At 42.3% G+C, this 16,629-nt stretch overlaps 1 protein-coding gene across 5 annotated transcripts in view; it reads right to left on the minus strand.

The window, feature by feature from the left end:
- Positions 1-15,622, minus strand: part of EMCN (endomucin) — a 57,031-nt gene extending 41,409 nt beyond the window's left edge. For 2 of the 5 annotated variants that reach the window (XR_012042672.1, XM_072862506.1), the window contains exon 1: positions 15,297-15,615. Coding sequence is in view for 3 of the 5 variants with exons in the window: in XM_072862506.1 (XP_072718607.1) it covers positions 15,297-15,357 (61 nt within the window). In the remaining 2 variants the exon portion in view is untranslated. Of the gene's footprint in view, positions 1-15,296 lie in introns of all 5 variants that reach the window. The other 3 variants (XR_012042671.1, XM_072862505.1, XM_072862503.1) reach the window with 3 other exon arrangements.
- Positions 15,623-16,629: the final 1,007 nt, after the last annotated feature.

A 16,629-nucleotide genomic window follows, 5' to 3' on the forward strand; every position in this document is an offset into this window, starting at 1 on the left:
CTGGCTTGGATTTAAATGGTACATTTGTTCTAAAGTTAAAGCAACGGTGAAATCGTTTGTATCTGGTCTTCAGACATGACTTTGAAATGAACAAACTGAAACACTGAACTCACTTTCTTTTTTAAAATTCAGAAGGAGTCCCTGAATTCAGCCAGGGCTGACCAACGGCCACAGTTGTCCTCAGACTGCAGCTTTTGATGTAGGCTTCAGTCTCCAAGGTCTGAGCTTGGAGCTCTCATCATTTCTTCCCTCTCTCTCACTCACTATTTTTACCTTTACGCTGGGAAGACTAAGATAAGGGGGTTTTGACCTTGTGTTAATTAGGTGCCAGTCATTCCTATAATCAAGACAGATAAAAAGCAGAAATGACTGCGAGATATTACATCGGTAGTTCTGTTTATACACTGCAGGATACTACAGGGCACAAACCACTAAGTTTAAAACACCACACAAAAGTGAACACCAAAAAGTCAAAACAAAAATATTTTTAAAGATTAATAGATTGTTCAAAATACATATTGATTATATTCATTACATGAATTACTGAATTTAAATGCTGTCTGTTTTGGCATCAATATCTGATTTTGAAAAGAAATTATTTTTATGGAAAAGTCACTATCACTGCAGAAATAGTGAGTGAAGTGGCCTGTCTTACCTTTTTTCACTTGACCTTGCACTAGGTAGACAGGAACATATGTTCATATTAAAATCCCTCCATTCAGATGAGGCCAGAGCTCAAGTACTTAGAATCATAGAATCATTAAGGTTGGAAAAGACCTCTAAGATCATCTAGTCCAACCATCAACCCAACACCTCCATGCCTACTAAACAATGTCCCAAAGTGCCACATCTACACGTTTTTTGAACTCCTCCAGGGATGGTGACTCCACCACTTCCCTGGGCAGCCTCTTCCAATGCTTGACCACCCTTTCAGTAAAGAAATTTTTCCTAATAGCCAATCTAAACCTCTCCTGATGCAACTTGAGGCCATTTCCTCTCGTCCTATCACTTGTTACCTGGGAGAAGAGACCGACCCCCACCTCTCCATAACCTCCTTTCAGGTAGTTGTAGAGAGCAATAAGGTCTCCCCTCAGCCTCCACTTCTCCAGGCTAAACCACCCCGGTTCCCTCAGCCACTCCTCATCAGACTTGTGCTCCAGACCCTTCACCAGCTTCGTTGCCCTTCTCTGGACACGCTCCAGCCCCTCAATGTCTCTCTTGTAGTGGGGGGCCCAAAACTGAACACAGTATTCGAGGTGCGGCCTCACCAGTGCTGAGTACAGGGGGATGATCACTTCCCTAGTCCTGCTGGTCACACTATTTTTGATACAAGCCAGGATGCTATTGGCCTCCTGGGCCACCTGGGCACACTGCTGGCTCATATTCAGCCAGCTGTCGACCAACACGCCCAGGTCCTTTTCCACCAGGCAGCTTTCCAGCCATCCTTCCCCAAGCCTGTAGCGTTGCTGTGTACATTGCTGTAGCGTTGCTGTGGCCCAAGTGCAGGACCTGGCACTTGGCCTTGTTGAACCTCATACAGTTGGCCCCAGCCCATCGATCCAGCCTGTCCAGGTCCCTCTGCAGAGCCTTCCTACCCTCAGGCAGATCGACACTCCCACACAACTTGGTGTCATCTGCAAACTTACTTAGGGTGCACTCAGTCCCCTCATCCAGATCATTGATAAAGATATTAAACAAGACTGGCCCCAAAACTGAGACCAGTGGTCCAGCTTCGGAAGGGTGTTGAGAAGGTTGTGGATGCCTGGAGCAGGGCTTAATGGAGAACCATAAAAATCATCAGTAGTCTAGAAAAAAATGACCTCTCAAGAAGGATTGCAAAAATTGCATTTGTTTAGCTCAGAGAGGGAAAGAGTAATAGAAGGCATGATAGCAGCACTCAAGTAGGTGAGGGGCTGCAAAGACAAAGGAATGAACCTCTTATTATGCCCGCTGAGGATGAAACTAGAGGTAATGGACAAGGGAAATTTGGACTAGAAACTTTGCAGGTTTTTCACTGCTTGTGTAAAGCTAATGGCGTAACAGCCAGAAACTAGTGTTTTAACCATTTTCCTGATGAGGATGTAAGATATTCCCACTCAAAAACCAGACCAATACCCAAAAGGCTGTGGCTGGGAGCGATTACCAAAGAGGTGTCCTGAGGAAACCTGTACATGTTAATTCCCTGCTTCAAGGCTATAAAGCAGAATCTACAGGTGGCGTTGTTATATTATGTTTTTTTTATCGTATACTATGTTATATGATGTTTGTTTGTGTGACCCTGAGCCTTTGCAGTTATACACAAGTCATGGAGAAGTCAAAGTTGCTTTCTTGCTTTCTGTCTTTCCGCACCATCAGAAATAAATAGCGATCTTTTTCCAGGAAGCAAATGATAATTCTGCCAGCCTGCACGACCATGACAGAGCCTCCTGTAACAGCCTCCTGCAGCAGTATCCGTGGGAAGACTGTACACTTCATCTGACGTTTTGTCCTTTCTGGAGAAAGTTATAGCTGTCCTTGTGAGAAAAGCTGGTATTGATATTCTCAGAGTTCCCAATAAATAGCTGCTGCCTGACAATGTACACAACCTGTTTACTCCTACCTTGGAGCTCTGTTGTCTGTTATGTTTTCTGTCTCATTTTCATTTATTGCTGCTTCATCTCTTCATTCTCTTATCTGATCTTTCCCCAGGCCCAGTGTAGTTCTCGCACTTCTCTTATTTCTGTTTTTACTCCTCATCCATCTTTCTTTCCTGTTTCATGACCTTCTACCCTAAACCTTGAGATAAATTTCTTTCTTCTTTTGTAATGCATTTTTGTGTAAAGGGACCCACATCCTCCAAAGACAAAAAGAATATGGTTTGCCTAGATGAGCAGTTCATCTCCCATCAACCAGTCATTGCACAAACACTGCTCCCATGTGCATGTGTGGAGAGCAAAAACAAGTTTTGGATACTGCTCAAACCCTACTCAAGCCCTCCAAACAGAACTTAAGTGCACTTGAATACATTAATTTAGGGATCAAACTTAAGGTTTAATTCCTGATGTAGAAATAGGCCTTCTACATGGGCCTTCTACCTGGTGAGGTTTAGCGTTTAGGTGCTTTTGGGCTTTCCTCCTCAGTAATGTTTTGTGGAGGCCCAGGTTGCACTTCCAGCTGAGGGGGAGAAGGCAGAGTGCTATAAGCAGCGTTCGGGAAACCCGGCTCAGTTCCCTGCACAGCTTCAGGATAGTATTCTGCCAAGACACATATAAAGTAGCTTTTGGCTACTAGCTGCCACTGATGCTTATGGCTGGTTTGTAAGGATACAGTGCTGGCCAGTTCTCCAAGGATCTACCTGACTTCCTGCATGTCTGTGGCATCTATGCTGCGGTACTGTGCTACCATAAATAGTGTGAGCTTGCCAGTTTACAGCTCTCTTGGATATATCATCACAAATAAAATAAATGGCTATGTCTCCAGTGTACAGATTACTCCATCCTCCCTGGTATGTCTATGTAGAATAATACAGTGTAATGAGTTTAGATGGAGCTTCTGGAACTTAATCTGCCTCATTCAGATCAGCTTGGGTATTTCTATGTATTTTGCCATATAGACACTCCCTGTGTCCCATTTTCCAATCGGTAAAAGAGGAATAACAATATGTTCTTATTTTCTAGAAGACTACAAACTGCAACACACAATGGCACCACACTCTAGCATTAATGGAGTTACGCAAGAAACAGAGACATTTGCAGGTCAAGATCTCAACTGCATCTGCAGTCTTTATCATTTGGATCTCCCAGAATAATAATATGGATACAAGCTGCAACATTTGCATTTGCAACTGATCTCAGCTTTCTCAATGTTTTGCTTTGTCTGGAGCATGTGTTCAGTGCAGAATCAACCCTCTGAAAATACCGCAGAAAGCTGTAATGTAGGACAGAGCAAGGAATGGGATTAAATTTAGATAACTCTTGTTATTTCAGTCCTCCCTCTGCATTTCTGCAGTTTATTTTATTTTCACTAGATACAGCTTTTTTTTCCCCCCCACATTCTAATTGCACAAATAAGAGCTACCTAATACCACGAGAAATGCATTGCCAGGAAACCTGCAGGTTCAAGACAGGCATGTTTCTAAGAGCAGAGGGGTTTATCCTACAGTGTTTTGATAAATCTTAAGAACAGTCGTCCCTGTAGTACTTTCAATTTCATCTGGAGTATTTTGTTAAGACTGAAATCGTGACATGAAACTTCCCAAAAATCAAAAAACAGCATTGAATTGTGGTCATACCTTAGTTGCTGGCTGGCTAAAAATGACTAACCCATACTATCCAAATCAGTTAGAAAACCAGCAAGCACTGGAAAAAAATCTTAGAGGAAGCATACATGCTTCCAGATCACAAAAACTTCCATTTGGGATGTACTGTTAGAAGAGGCTTAAGTGCAATTTTAACAGTATTGTTCGAAACCATCAATTCCTTTCTTCCTAGTCAAAACCTCTAAGATCACAAATACAAAATCTATGAGTTAAACATTCAAGAATTAAAAAAAAAAATATTGAAAACCTGCAGATATTGTGTTCTAAAAGAATTAATTTGATAAAAGTTAATACTCTTTCTAGTACATTTAATCCTTAAGGATGCAAACTTTAAATCTTTCCTTTACAGTCATATCAGCCAGATTTTAAGTGGGAATCAAGGTTCTGATGTAATCCAGTGAATGGCTGCAGCTGATAACAGTGTGTAGTAAAGGATGTTAAATTAAACAAAGCCATTTGCAAACTTCATGCATTTGAAGCAAAGAAAAATACACAATCTTCATGTCTTCACATTTCTTCAGTATGCTAAAACAATACACAAGGCATGGCATACCTCACACATACATTCAGATGCGTTTGTAATCGTATCTGCACACAACTATTCGCGCTGTGATAGCACTTGGTGAAAGGAAAGCTGTGTCCCTAATAACAGTCCCATGCTGGATCACCGCCACTGCAATATCATCACGAGTCAGAACTGCAAAGTGTTTTTCCAGCCTGGTCTCGCAATGCTTTTGTACTTCTGCAAACGCTTTTAACACAACCTTCTGCAATATAAGCCATTTTCCTCCTCAGGATTTTCTCTCTTGTGAATATCTTACAACAGCGACTGGAAGGACTACGTGGACCCTGAACAAAGTTACACCAGTCATGTTTCAGGTGAAGCCTTGTGAGATGTAGTCAGATACTACAGGCAATGCTAAAAACCGCAAGGCAAGGAGAGAGACCAGGTTCTTTGCTGTCTGATGCCAACCAGCTGGAAGCCTGTGACACCCGCTGTCTAGGGAGGTGGGAAACCACCTCCCGTTTGCCAAGCTGTTACCTTCCTCTCAGTCACACCTCTCTTCAGCAGCAAACTGAAAACATACTACACAAATCCTACATGTTGAGATCTTACATTTAAGTTCAACTGTCTACTTCTCCACTGTAGCTCCTGGTCCTGGTTTGCAGGCTGGTGTCACAGGACAGAGACGACCTGCTGTAAAGAGTGGGAAGAAACATGGGCAGGAGCATGGGGGAAGACACCAAGGCAGGAAGGAGAAGCTCCTGGGCCAGAAGGGCATAGCCCCCTCCCTGCAGAAAGCAAAAGCACCTGAAAACAGGAGAGAGAGGAAGACATTAGGAAGGGAGAACATAAATGCAAAGCCCCGTAGCTGGAAAGGGAGACAGTGACAGGGCTGCTCCTGCATGGCCTGGGAGCGGACAGCAGCAAATGGGGCAATGTGGGACTTGGGCTCTGCAGAGGAAACGCAAACCGGTGGGCTGGAGGCATCCAGCAGCAAGAGCTGAGGAGAGGAAGGAAAGGGAGGGAGCTGCCGCAATTTCTCCAGCGGGGAACAGGGAGAAGGCAGGAAACACAGCTTTGGTGCCAGCACTGCCCCAGTGCTCCTCCTGCTCGCCTAGGCGTGTGGCTAGCACGACCCAACACCAAGCACCAGCAGAGAGCTGCTGGGAATTACTCATTCCCCAAGCAAACAGTGCTGTTTCCACAAAGCCTGCTCAAAGCACCCAGCAAACAGCTCCTGCATAGGGAGCCACCACACAGGGAAACACTGAAAAGGCAGCTGGCAAGGACCGGCCTCAGCTAACATGGCTGTAGGTTGTTGAGGGCTCCCCCTCAATGAAAACAGTAATGAGAAGGGTTGGATGAGTGCCCCCATGTTTTATTGAGTATCTGAAACAGCCCAAGCACAGCACGCTTTGCCTCTCTGCACATGTGGACATAGAAATAAGCGCACTTACCAGCCAGTTTTGTGGTTTCTTTTATTGACTCAGAAGAAACCCAAACTCCCTATCAACAGCTTTTAATCGCAAGCTTTCTCAGTGCACCTTTTGCTCCTCCGTGAAGCTTGGTGGATATCTTTATTACTGCGTACTACAGAGGGATGAGCACATTGTTTGCACTCCATAAAATAATAAATGTGCTCAGCATGCTCATCAGCACTCCAGCCTGCCTTGGACAAAGGCTCCAAGCTCTGCACTTCTCTTTATTTAAACCTGTTAAACCTATTTAATAGGTTTTAATTAAACCCTTCAAAGCTATTTAAACCACCAGATTGTCACCCTTTGATGGCGATATATTTGTCTGTCCATGTGTAAGATAAAGGTAGGAGTTACTAGGGGTTATTTTATAGTATGAAAAACAAACCACCACCCCCCTTGTGTTAGTCATGCTAAATCGATTTGAAAATGTCTTTAATGGGTGCAGTTTTATATAGAAAGAGCTTTTTACATATTGTGTATTGCTGAGTAGAACAAGAAAAAGAAAGGAGAGCCCCTTCCCCTGCAACAGGAAAGAACAGGAGCGTTGGTGTAAGTCACCCCCACCCAGAAAGCGGAGAGAAAACTACGTCCTTCTCCGGGTAATGGTTACAATGCTTTTTCCTTACCATGCTATTTGCAAGCCTATTTTTGTTTCCCAGGAAAGAGTGTGTTTGGGTAGGGCAGATATGAAACAGCCAGAGGGGAAGCTGAGCCCAGGTCAATTGGTAGCTCTTCTTTGCAACGTGCTGCAGCAGTTAGTAAAATCATAGTTCTTCTGCTCTGTGTTTGTGATCCAAATGCATCTCCAGCAACATGACTAATTGTATAATTCAGGAAAGGGTCACTGCAGTGTCTGCTATGATGTATTTATTTTTAGCACATCCCGGATCAGCCTAGACACCCATTTCAGCCACACCCGCCCATGCCACTCTGTTCCTGACAAAGCTCTGAAAGCCTCTGGAGCATCAAAAACCTGTTCCCATCAGAATACTTCTGTGGAAACACTGTAAATTGCTTCTACAACTAATGTAATTCCATGCTTAATTGAGTCTCTCTTAATCCTTTCCACACTGCCTAGAACAAAGGTTAAATGGTACAGAATATCCCAAAAGGAAAGCCCAAAATGGGCTTTGCAAGCCCCAAGTGGAGTACAGTCTCACTGGAGTTATGTTATATGCAAGGATGAAGGATATACTTGGAAAATATCTGATGTCTGTAACTGGCACATATAGCTGATGAAGACCTCCTTGTCTGCGAGCATCTTGCAAAGCTGATTGAATACTGATGTTATTTTGAATTTCTACCAATCTGACACAACTGCTAAGCTCACATGCGAAACTGAAATGCTTTTCTCAGATGCTTTATGTTCCAAAGTAGGAATTAAAAAATCAAAGTTGTTACTGGGAGAGCACTTGAAGCAGAGGGTCAGCACTTAGGACCTACACTATCAAAGAGCAGTGGGAACTGCTCCGGTAGCCACGCCAGCACCCATGCTGATAACCAGCTTCCTAGTGGAGCAGAAAGTGGACCATACTCAGGATGCTCAGGCTTGTCAAAACTCTGGGTCCCAGTCAGTGCACTGGGAAGTCGTGGTGAGCTGGGAATGTTGGTAAACAGCTATAGACATCACTTGTACTTTTATTGGCAATTAGTGTAATTTTATTCCCCATGACAATTACAACTATCATGAATGAGTTGTCCATTCCTACTCAAACTCTTCTGCTCTTCTTCTCCCTTGGCCATTTCTTCCATAAATGACCAATCCTCATTTTCCAGTTTTTGCATCTGAAAACAGTAATTTCTGTCAGTTCTTGGAAATGCAAGGTGAACACAATTAGGGAGAAAGCAGACAGTGCATTACAAGAAAGTGTCACTAAGCCAATAAGATAAATTGTGCACTGGTTCACCTAAATTCAACAGCATTGAGACACACTAGCCACATGATGCCATTAGCGCAGGGAATGGCTTGCAAAGGGAAATAATGGATTCCTCTGAAGCCATTTGAACTAGACAGGACAAAATGTGCAGAGAACCAAAGAACAGTCCTGCACCGGAAGATTTTTTGCCTGTAATACCTGTGCTGTGTCCTTCCCTTGCTGTCAGTGGCACATCTCAGGGACTGGGTTATTTGGCATAGATCTTTAATAAGTTCTTCCTCTTGTTACACGTTGGAAACTACTCTAGCGAGTTGTTGCAAGTGAAGCCCAACAGTTTGGTAAATACATTTGCTGCCTTCTGAACCACAGCAAATATATTAATACACTACTCTTGTAAGAAAAAACCTTCCTAAAGAGAACCTAAAGCTGCTCTACTGTAATAGCTGTTCTGGGCAGCCAGCTTCTGGTGCTGGCTATAATCTCCAAGACCTATGTGTTTTGTGGCAAAGCAGAGTTAAATTCCATGTGATGTCCAGAAAGCTCCATAATTCAAAGAATTCAGTAGTTTTCAGAGAGAGATTTTAACAGTCCTGTGCAGACATGAGTAACTACAATTGAATTGCATGCTCGCCCCAAACATTTCTTTCGACATGCCACAGACTTCGGCCTTTACGACCATCTGTAGGAGTCAAGGGGAAAATTAGGTTTGGACAACTTGGTAGGAGTTTCAGAGAGTCTGTCATTCCTGGGCAAAAAAAAGCCCAAATTTTGGCTTTCAGGGACTTTGAATGGCAGTGGAAGCATTAGCCATGTATCATGTCCAAAGTCTCCCCTCTCTACTGGATGTGACACGGGGAGCTTGGGGGTGAAAACATTTGGATTTCTCATTTCTCACCAATGCAATCCTCAACTTTTTTGCCATTTTACCGAACAACGTTTGGTGTTATTTTTGCTTCCACAGCCTTTGAATGAGTTCGCAAACACTGATATTTACATCATCTATATTGCTGTTATATATAACCCATGCTGAGATGAGGAGGGGCAATTCATCTGTCAAAGAAAAATGATTTCAGACTGTCCTCACACTGGGATAGATAGCACCACACGCATTAACATTTTGAAGGTTATCAACACTATATTTCAAATAAAAGCTTAGGCTCAACATTGAGCATGTGAAGAAGTGGGAAAACTAGTAAAAAATGAAGGAATATATGGGGCTCTGATCACTTCATATAATAATCATGCAATGAAAACCTGCCTCAACAAAAAAGTAAGTTATTTTACGAGGAAAATAATGCAAATCCTTGGCCAGGAAGTTAAGTAAATCTCCTGGCACTGTTTTCCTCAGACTAACTAAAATCCAAAGCTTTTGCCATCCTGATCAGTTGTTGCCTCAATAGCCAAACCTGTCAAGCCCAAATATGATATTAATCTCCTGCTAAAGATTATGAAAGAAGAAATCTGCAGGAAGCATAAACATCTCAGTAATATAACCAGGCATTTAATTGATTTAACCCTAAAGTTTTGATTACACTGACACTCCTCAAACCAAGTACCACACTGAGAAATCATGACAGTAAGACAAACTGAATGTGCTTTTTAGAACGATTACATATCTTGTAGAAAGCTTCAGATAGCAAGGCTGGTGTAGTGCTCCCATCCTGGCAAAACACTTAATTTCATTAGAGTGATAAGACAAGGCAGAAAGGTTACAGCAGAGAAATATAATGCAAAACTGTGCCGCTTGCTCTGTGGTTTCAGCAACCTGAGATGCGTTGCTATCTACAACATGCAGCTAACACCCAGGAGCATGTTAGTGCCATTGAAAAAAAGAGATTAAAAATTGTTGTAAAAATACTCTATTGATAAATAGGCTAGGATTTTCACCTGTACCAAAGTCAAGCAAGCATCCACTTTCCACATAAAAGCAGTCAGAAAATCCTTGCTCTTTTACTAGTTTGAAACGTAACCTTTGGAGCATTAGCTAGTTAGTCTGGCCTGAAAGGGGCTGTTGTCTAGCCTGGCTGCTGAGAAAAGAAAAGATTTGGAATTAATTAGGACCCCTCTAGACCAGCGTCTAGTACATGTGCGGGTGGCATCAGAAGGCTTCCTACCCCTTTTCTGCCTCTCCTGCAAGGGGACAATACCCCAACAGATCACACCTGCTGAATTTTGTTCCCTTAGAGCCGTTATATCAGGAAGTGATCATCAGAGCACAGCTTTCTCACATGGGGAGGTAGGTTCAGGAGGCACAGCATAGAGATAGCATCATATTGAACTGTGTCAAACCACTTTTCCTATTGCAGGTGGGTCTGGCTGATACAGCATGCTGCTGTTAGGGCACCCAAGGATCTACTTTCCCAAGATGAATGCCAAGGTATCGCTACCTGATAGCTCAGGTGCTGGGACAATAACAGTGGCTTGCATGGCAGGACATGGTAGGACTCAGGGTTTCGACTCTTCTGTTTAAATCTGGGACACCTATTTTTAGAGTGCTAGCTGAAACCAAAAGTAAGTGTTTGTCTTCTAGGGGAGCCAGGCCTTTAATTCTTGACTTGTATTTGGAAATAACAGCTGCTACACACAAAAATCCAACACTGTCTCTCTGTTTACAGAATTGCAAAATAAAACCATTAAAGGGTCTTCCTTGAGTTGTCTCAGCAAAAAATACAACCAAACAACACCTCACACCCCATTCATGAGGAACACAAGTAATAAGGATGTCTTTCCTATGTGATTTTACCATGGGGCCTTACTCGTCTTTAGACTGTGAAGTTAGCCTGGCTACCAAATGGTACCAGTTAAAAATACTCCCTTCCCTAGGTTAAGAGTTTCCTAAAGATTATTTTTAATTTGCATTTTTGCAGGTTTTTCACACAGAACTCAGATGTATAAACAATTGGAGACCAAATTCAAGGTCCTTTCCTATTTAGAAAAAACCCACAAAACCAACCTAAAACATAAGCCTCAGCAGATCTTTTTTCCTAATTGATAAAGGAGTAAAGATTGATAAGAACTGAAGGTTTCAATCCAGATAAAAGAGGCAGCTAAATAAAAGAGAAAACATTCTGGTAAATTTTCAGAAGAGACAACCATTTGTTGGGCATGTTATATGGTATTATGTATTCTCAGGATTGGAGCCGAATGCTGCAGGCAACTTGCCCTTCAAATTCAGTTTCTATTTATTTTGGCTGCAAATCATAATCTCCTTATCAAGCAGGTATCAAGCCATCTGCTTCTATCCTCAGTAAATGCAGTAAACTTGCATTCAGGTTTGGGGCTAGAACAAGCAGTTTTCTTCTGTCTAGTAATAAATACAGCTTTAAAATCCATTAGGCAAAACTGGCCCAATATGAGAAAGCTCTAATGAATGAAAGGAATGTGACGGGGGGGCAGGGGGGGAAGAATGAACAAAAAAATCTGTAAAGGAACAAAAACTCAATTAAAGGCTATGGTAAGCTCCAGCACTACAATTTGATTTTTGAGAAAGCTAGTCTTGCAAACTGCTAGGAATGGTGGAAACACCCAAAACGCATTTTTTTTCACGACAGGCAAACTCTCAAGACATTCAAAGTTTGGGTTCAACCAAGCTAAAGGTGTGAAAAAGCAGCTGGTTATCTAAAGCCTATTCACATTTCTCAAATTTTCAGAGATGAAACAACAATCCAACTGTGACAGTCTGTGCCTTGCTGGTCTCTCCCAGAGCACAGCCATGAATAATAACCCAGAATGAGGGGAGACCATGCTCAAAAGCTTTAACTGCTCAAAACGGTTTAGTTAGTATTTAATTTTAAAAATGAATTTTTTAAAAGACTTGAAGGCTTGTGAGCTGAGAGCACAGAAGATGGAAAAGGAAAAAGCTATCCATCTCCTCTAGTTAACATAGACAAGAGCAGAGTTCAGGCAGCTGCAAATGTATGTAATCACTACAGGAGCCCTGTTTTAGTGGAACTTTGCTCAAGCTAGCAGCCTGGGAGCCAGGATTAATCTGCTGTGTTGTAGGGTTGGGATGATGTCCCAGGGTCTGCAGCATCCCCTTAATGGGGAAGGGGGTTGGGAAGCATGTAACTTAGGGTTGATCCACAGTGTAATGGAACAGCTCCAAATTGCTTCAGTGGCCTTTGGACCAGGCTCTCAATGCCAAGATTTGCTCCTACCTTTCCAAAATGAAAAGCACCCTTGTTTTTTTGTAGTGCCATCAATTTTGACAAGAGCACTCTTGGAGAAAGGTACTGCTAGCTGTCAACAGGGGTCACCAATCAGACGTTAATAAACCCACCCACTGTACGTCTACAACACGAGACAGTACGTTCCAGCTCCTACATTTGAGTGCGTAACCTGAATGCACCCATGCTAATGCTAAGAGGAGCACAACCTCACTCTTTTCTGCTATCGTTTCTGCAAGAAAGAAACCTGGGTGCCTGAGTGAGAAGGAAGCTGTGGTGTGCTACAAGCACTTTGTGGAGGACATCTGCTATGCTGTGTAGCCATAGCCATGCTGTATTACAAGGCCAAGGCACAGGAAGATGTAACTTCTAAGCATTTACATTATAAGCACAGGCCAGTTCCTCTCCCCTCATATTTTAGAAGAACAAACTTCACCTTTAGACATTTTAAAAGTAATTACATCTTAATGCAGACTCAAGAGCATTTATATTTGATTACTATCCTTTGGCAATATATTCTTTGACCCATTCCAGTGCTGTCTGTTGTTTAAAGCTGGAAATGCCACGAACCAACCCAGAAAGCACTTCTATTTGAGATACGTTTTGGAGCAGGTAAGAATAAAGGGCAATATGCCAGGAGGACTGAACACCTTGAGATAAGCATGAAGGAAGTCCTGCTTTAAGCATGTCATTTAGCTCTCAAAGGGTTGAGAAAAGCCTCAAGAGGAGGGGAAAGTTGTCAGGAGGCTATCGGCCTCCACATCTGTACATAACTGAGCCTCTAGTAATTTGCTGACGGGGGCAGATCCCACCAAAACATTAGGGACTTCTGAGGATGCAAGATCCCAAGATGAATTAGAAAATTACCAAGAAAGCACCACCAGCATACACGCTGAAGACAAGGCATGAAATCTGGAAGCCCCGCAGGACACCTGGTACGTTCTTTGCTAACCACAATGGAAACATCCTTGTCCACTTCTGCATGATTTACGAAAGGTACAAAAACAAGCAGCTTGTGTGTATTATGTGAAGAGGCTGCAAGCCCACACATTACTTGTCTTGGTAAGCTTTGAAGACAAACTACCCCAAAACCTGGGGGAGGGAGTATTAAAATGCCGGGGTGTGATTTGACCTTCTCTAAATTTTACTGAGCATAATTTTAAAATACTAAAAGTGTTTCTAAGCAACTGGAGAAATGCCTTGCTACTGTCTCCAATGCTCAAAAAAGGGAGACTGAGCACGAGGGAGACTGGTGTGAGCCTCCTTACCAACCATTCCTCTCTTCAGATTATAAGATCCTGCCATTACAGCCCAGATGTCCAGGACACTTTAGTGATCACAAACAGTGGAAATTCAAAGACTTTGGTCCAGCCTCATATAACAGACAATAAAACTGCTTCTGTCTTAACAGGTGATGCATGGGGTAGCCTGACGGAAGCTTGACCAGATTATGTTCTTTTACTTTCACAAGGTAGAGACATAGGCCAAATTTCCCCACACATAGTCTTCATTTTCTAATGTGAATTTACCAACAGAATTTCACTACTGTGTCTACCTTGCAATAAAGCATTTAAAAAAAAAACTTTTACAGAACCAAAATTATTCAGAGCAAATTTATCCTATATGAAATTTGCTTATTCACTGTCATCAGTTCTGCCCTGTTCATATCACACAGAGGAGGGAAAATCCTTTTTAAAGAAAGGATTGTATAAAATTGACAGAATTCCTCCCACCATTGCATGTTGCTTTCCGATAAGCTTTATGGACTGTTGTGTTAAATATGCTCCTTTTGATCCAACTCTACTTTGCTTTTCAGAAGTTGTGAAATTAAAGGTTTAACAATGACAGGAAGGCTATTTTTACTAGGAGTAGCAGACAGAGAATAAATAGTACCTCAACACAGACTTTCGGGGCTTGTACTTACTTAACATAGTTTTAAAAGCAGTTCTTTCTGTGGCATAATCTTATTTTTAATCTCCTTTATTGATTTTGTTTTTCTAACAGCAGTAAGCCCAAGCAATAGCATAAGCTACACCACAAGACATTTCTAGATTTTAACACATGATCTGAGTAAAAGTTGATTAACTTTTTTTAGATCAGTTAATCTAGTATTATCAATTTTTTAACTTCTGATTCATAAAATTCCTTACAGGCAATCTATAAGCATTTGTGGAAGCTTTGGTTATGAGTATTCACACCAGAGGGCCAGCAAATTAAAGTACAGATAAAACGCAGATTTGACTTCAAATGTGTCTTTTGACAAAGGTGATGATAGACTCTGGCCCTTGTTAGAGTTTCTCTCATGCTTTCAGGTTTTACTGGTTAATTCCACTGTAAAAGCATGATCTTTCAAGCTAAAGAATAATGAAAACAGCAGTTCAGTGACCATAGGAACACCACAAAGTTCATAAAAGATACTGCACTCAGTAACTAATATCACCCCTGGGCTTGCATCCCTCATTATTTGACACTCGATAAATGCTGTAAGCCCCTATGCCTTTGGGGACAAAACTAAGATAATTTCTGAGAGATACCCTTGACCAAACTTATTGCTGACATAGTGCCAGGGAAATCCATCAGGATAGATTTGATTTGCAAGAGCAGTATTTGCAAAATCTGACAGACATTTCAATTCCCCCCGTAAAGCCATCTCTACAAAAGATGCCTTATTTCAAAGAAGAAAAACAGAACAGAAAAGCTTTGTAAATATACCTCTGCTTTTAACTCCTCTCAGATTGAGGAGCTTCATGACACCTAGAAAGAGAGCTGTCACAAAAATACAATGGCAGGAAAGTTTTTCACAGAACACATATAACTCAACTACCAGTTAGTACCTTCTTTTCCTCCAACACACAGTCTTTCAATCACTGCACTAAAAAAAAAAAAAAGGATCCAGGTACTGACAGCTAAGCTTCTGCTCGCAAAACACCCCACAAATGTGACAAGTCTATCCAAAAAAGCCAAAGAACTTACCTCCCACAGTGCAAACACAGAGTACAGCTAGGAAAAAGAAGGCAGTCCCCAGGAGCTTCATGCTTGGTGGTGGTGGTGCTGTCAGCTCTCCCTTGCACAGCTGGGCAGGGAGTGTTCTCTCACTCTGAGGCAGGCCTTAATTACTCCATGGAAAAAGGTGTGTAGAGACTGTGCCTAGTCACTGCCCATTCCTGCTTATTTTGGGGACTTTGATAAAGAACAGGAGGAAACACAACATACTCCCTCTGGGAGTTCAGTACGGAGGAGATTTATTGTTTCAGTCCTTACAGGAACTCCTTTTCTTTGGCAGTGAACGGTGTTTTTGTTAATACATTATTTTGTTCTTCTTCGGCCACGAGGTCAGGAAGGTTTTTGAACAGAGGCAAATCTTTTAGAATATGCTATACATCACCACCTTCCATACTGTAGCTGGGGATACTTTTAAAGGGAACATTTAGGAGCAGTGAGGGAGCCCAGGTAGTGGGGGATAATGCAGCCAGGAACGGAGGAGCAAAACAAGCAACAGGACCCCTCACCTGGCTCTCCTTTGTGTTGTGTGAAGTGGCTTTGGTGAAAATCACAGCTGCTTCACGTTAAAGGCAGAGAGAGTGCCTCCCTGAGACAGCTGCCATCCTGCAACCGAGAGGATGCCAGGGGCTACCAGCACAGGGTGAGGAAGTGACTCCAGCAAGGTGCCCCAGCAGGGAGAGAGCCTGGGCTCTGCAGAGTTAGGGCTGGGGGGTGTGTTTTTTTCTTTAAATGAAAACTGGGCTGCTTAATTTTTTTTAATTTGAAAAGTTGCAACTAGCCTTGACTGTGTCTGCTCCATTAGTAATGGAAAGGTTTTTTTGTTCTTCTGTATAGGTACTTGCTGTGCTGTGGGATGGGAATATAGTCCCCAAAGTGAGCCTCTTACCTGGGCTGTCTAATAAGCCAGTGCAGAATTGCTCTCTTCTGCTCAGGACCCGCTGATCTGGGAAACCTTGGTATCTCTCCTTCTCACAGCCATTTCTCTGACTTCTGTAGAAGAAACCTGAGCAGAGCTCTAAAGTTAAAGGTTATCAAAACATGATCTTGCAATACTCTTGTGCTCTGTGCATAAACAATTCAAGGCAGCTGATGGCAATTAATCACAAAACTTCAACCACAACGAGAATGCAGTGCAGTATGTTTGCTCATCTCCCTCTCTGTCAACTCTCAGGAAAATTTGGTGGAAAAATTGACCTCACAATCAGCCTGACTCATTAAATAGTCAACGCTACTTACTGAAGTAATTAAGATTTTTTTTCCTCATGACTGTTTCTCGCTATAAGGGGAAGTTTTGGAATAGCTT

This window comes from Ciconia boyciana, chromosome 5, assembly GCF_034638445.1.
Source record: "Ciconia boyciana chromosome 5, ASM3463844v1, whole genome shotgun sequence".
Taxonomy (NCBI): Eukaryota; Metazoa; Chordata; class Aves; order Ciconiiformes; family Ciconiidae; genus Ciconia; species Ciconia boyciana.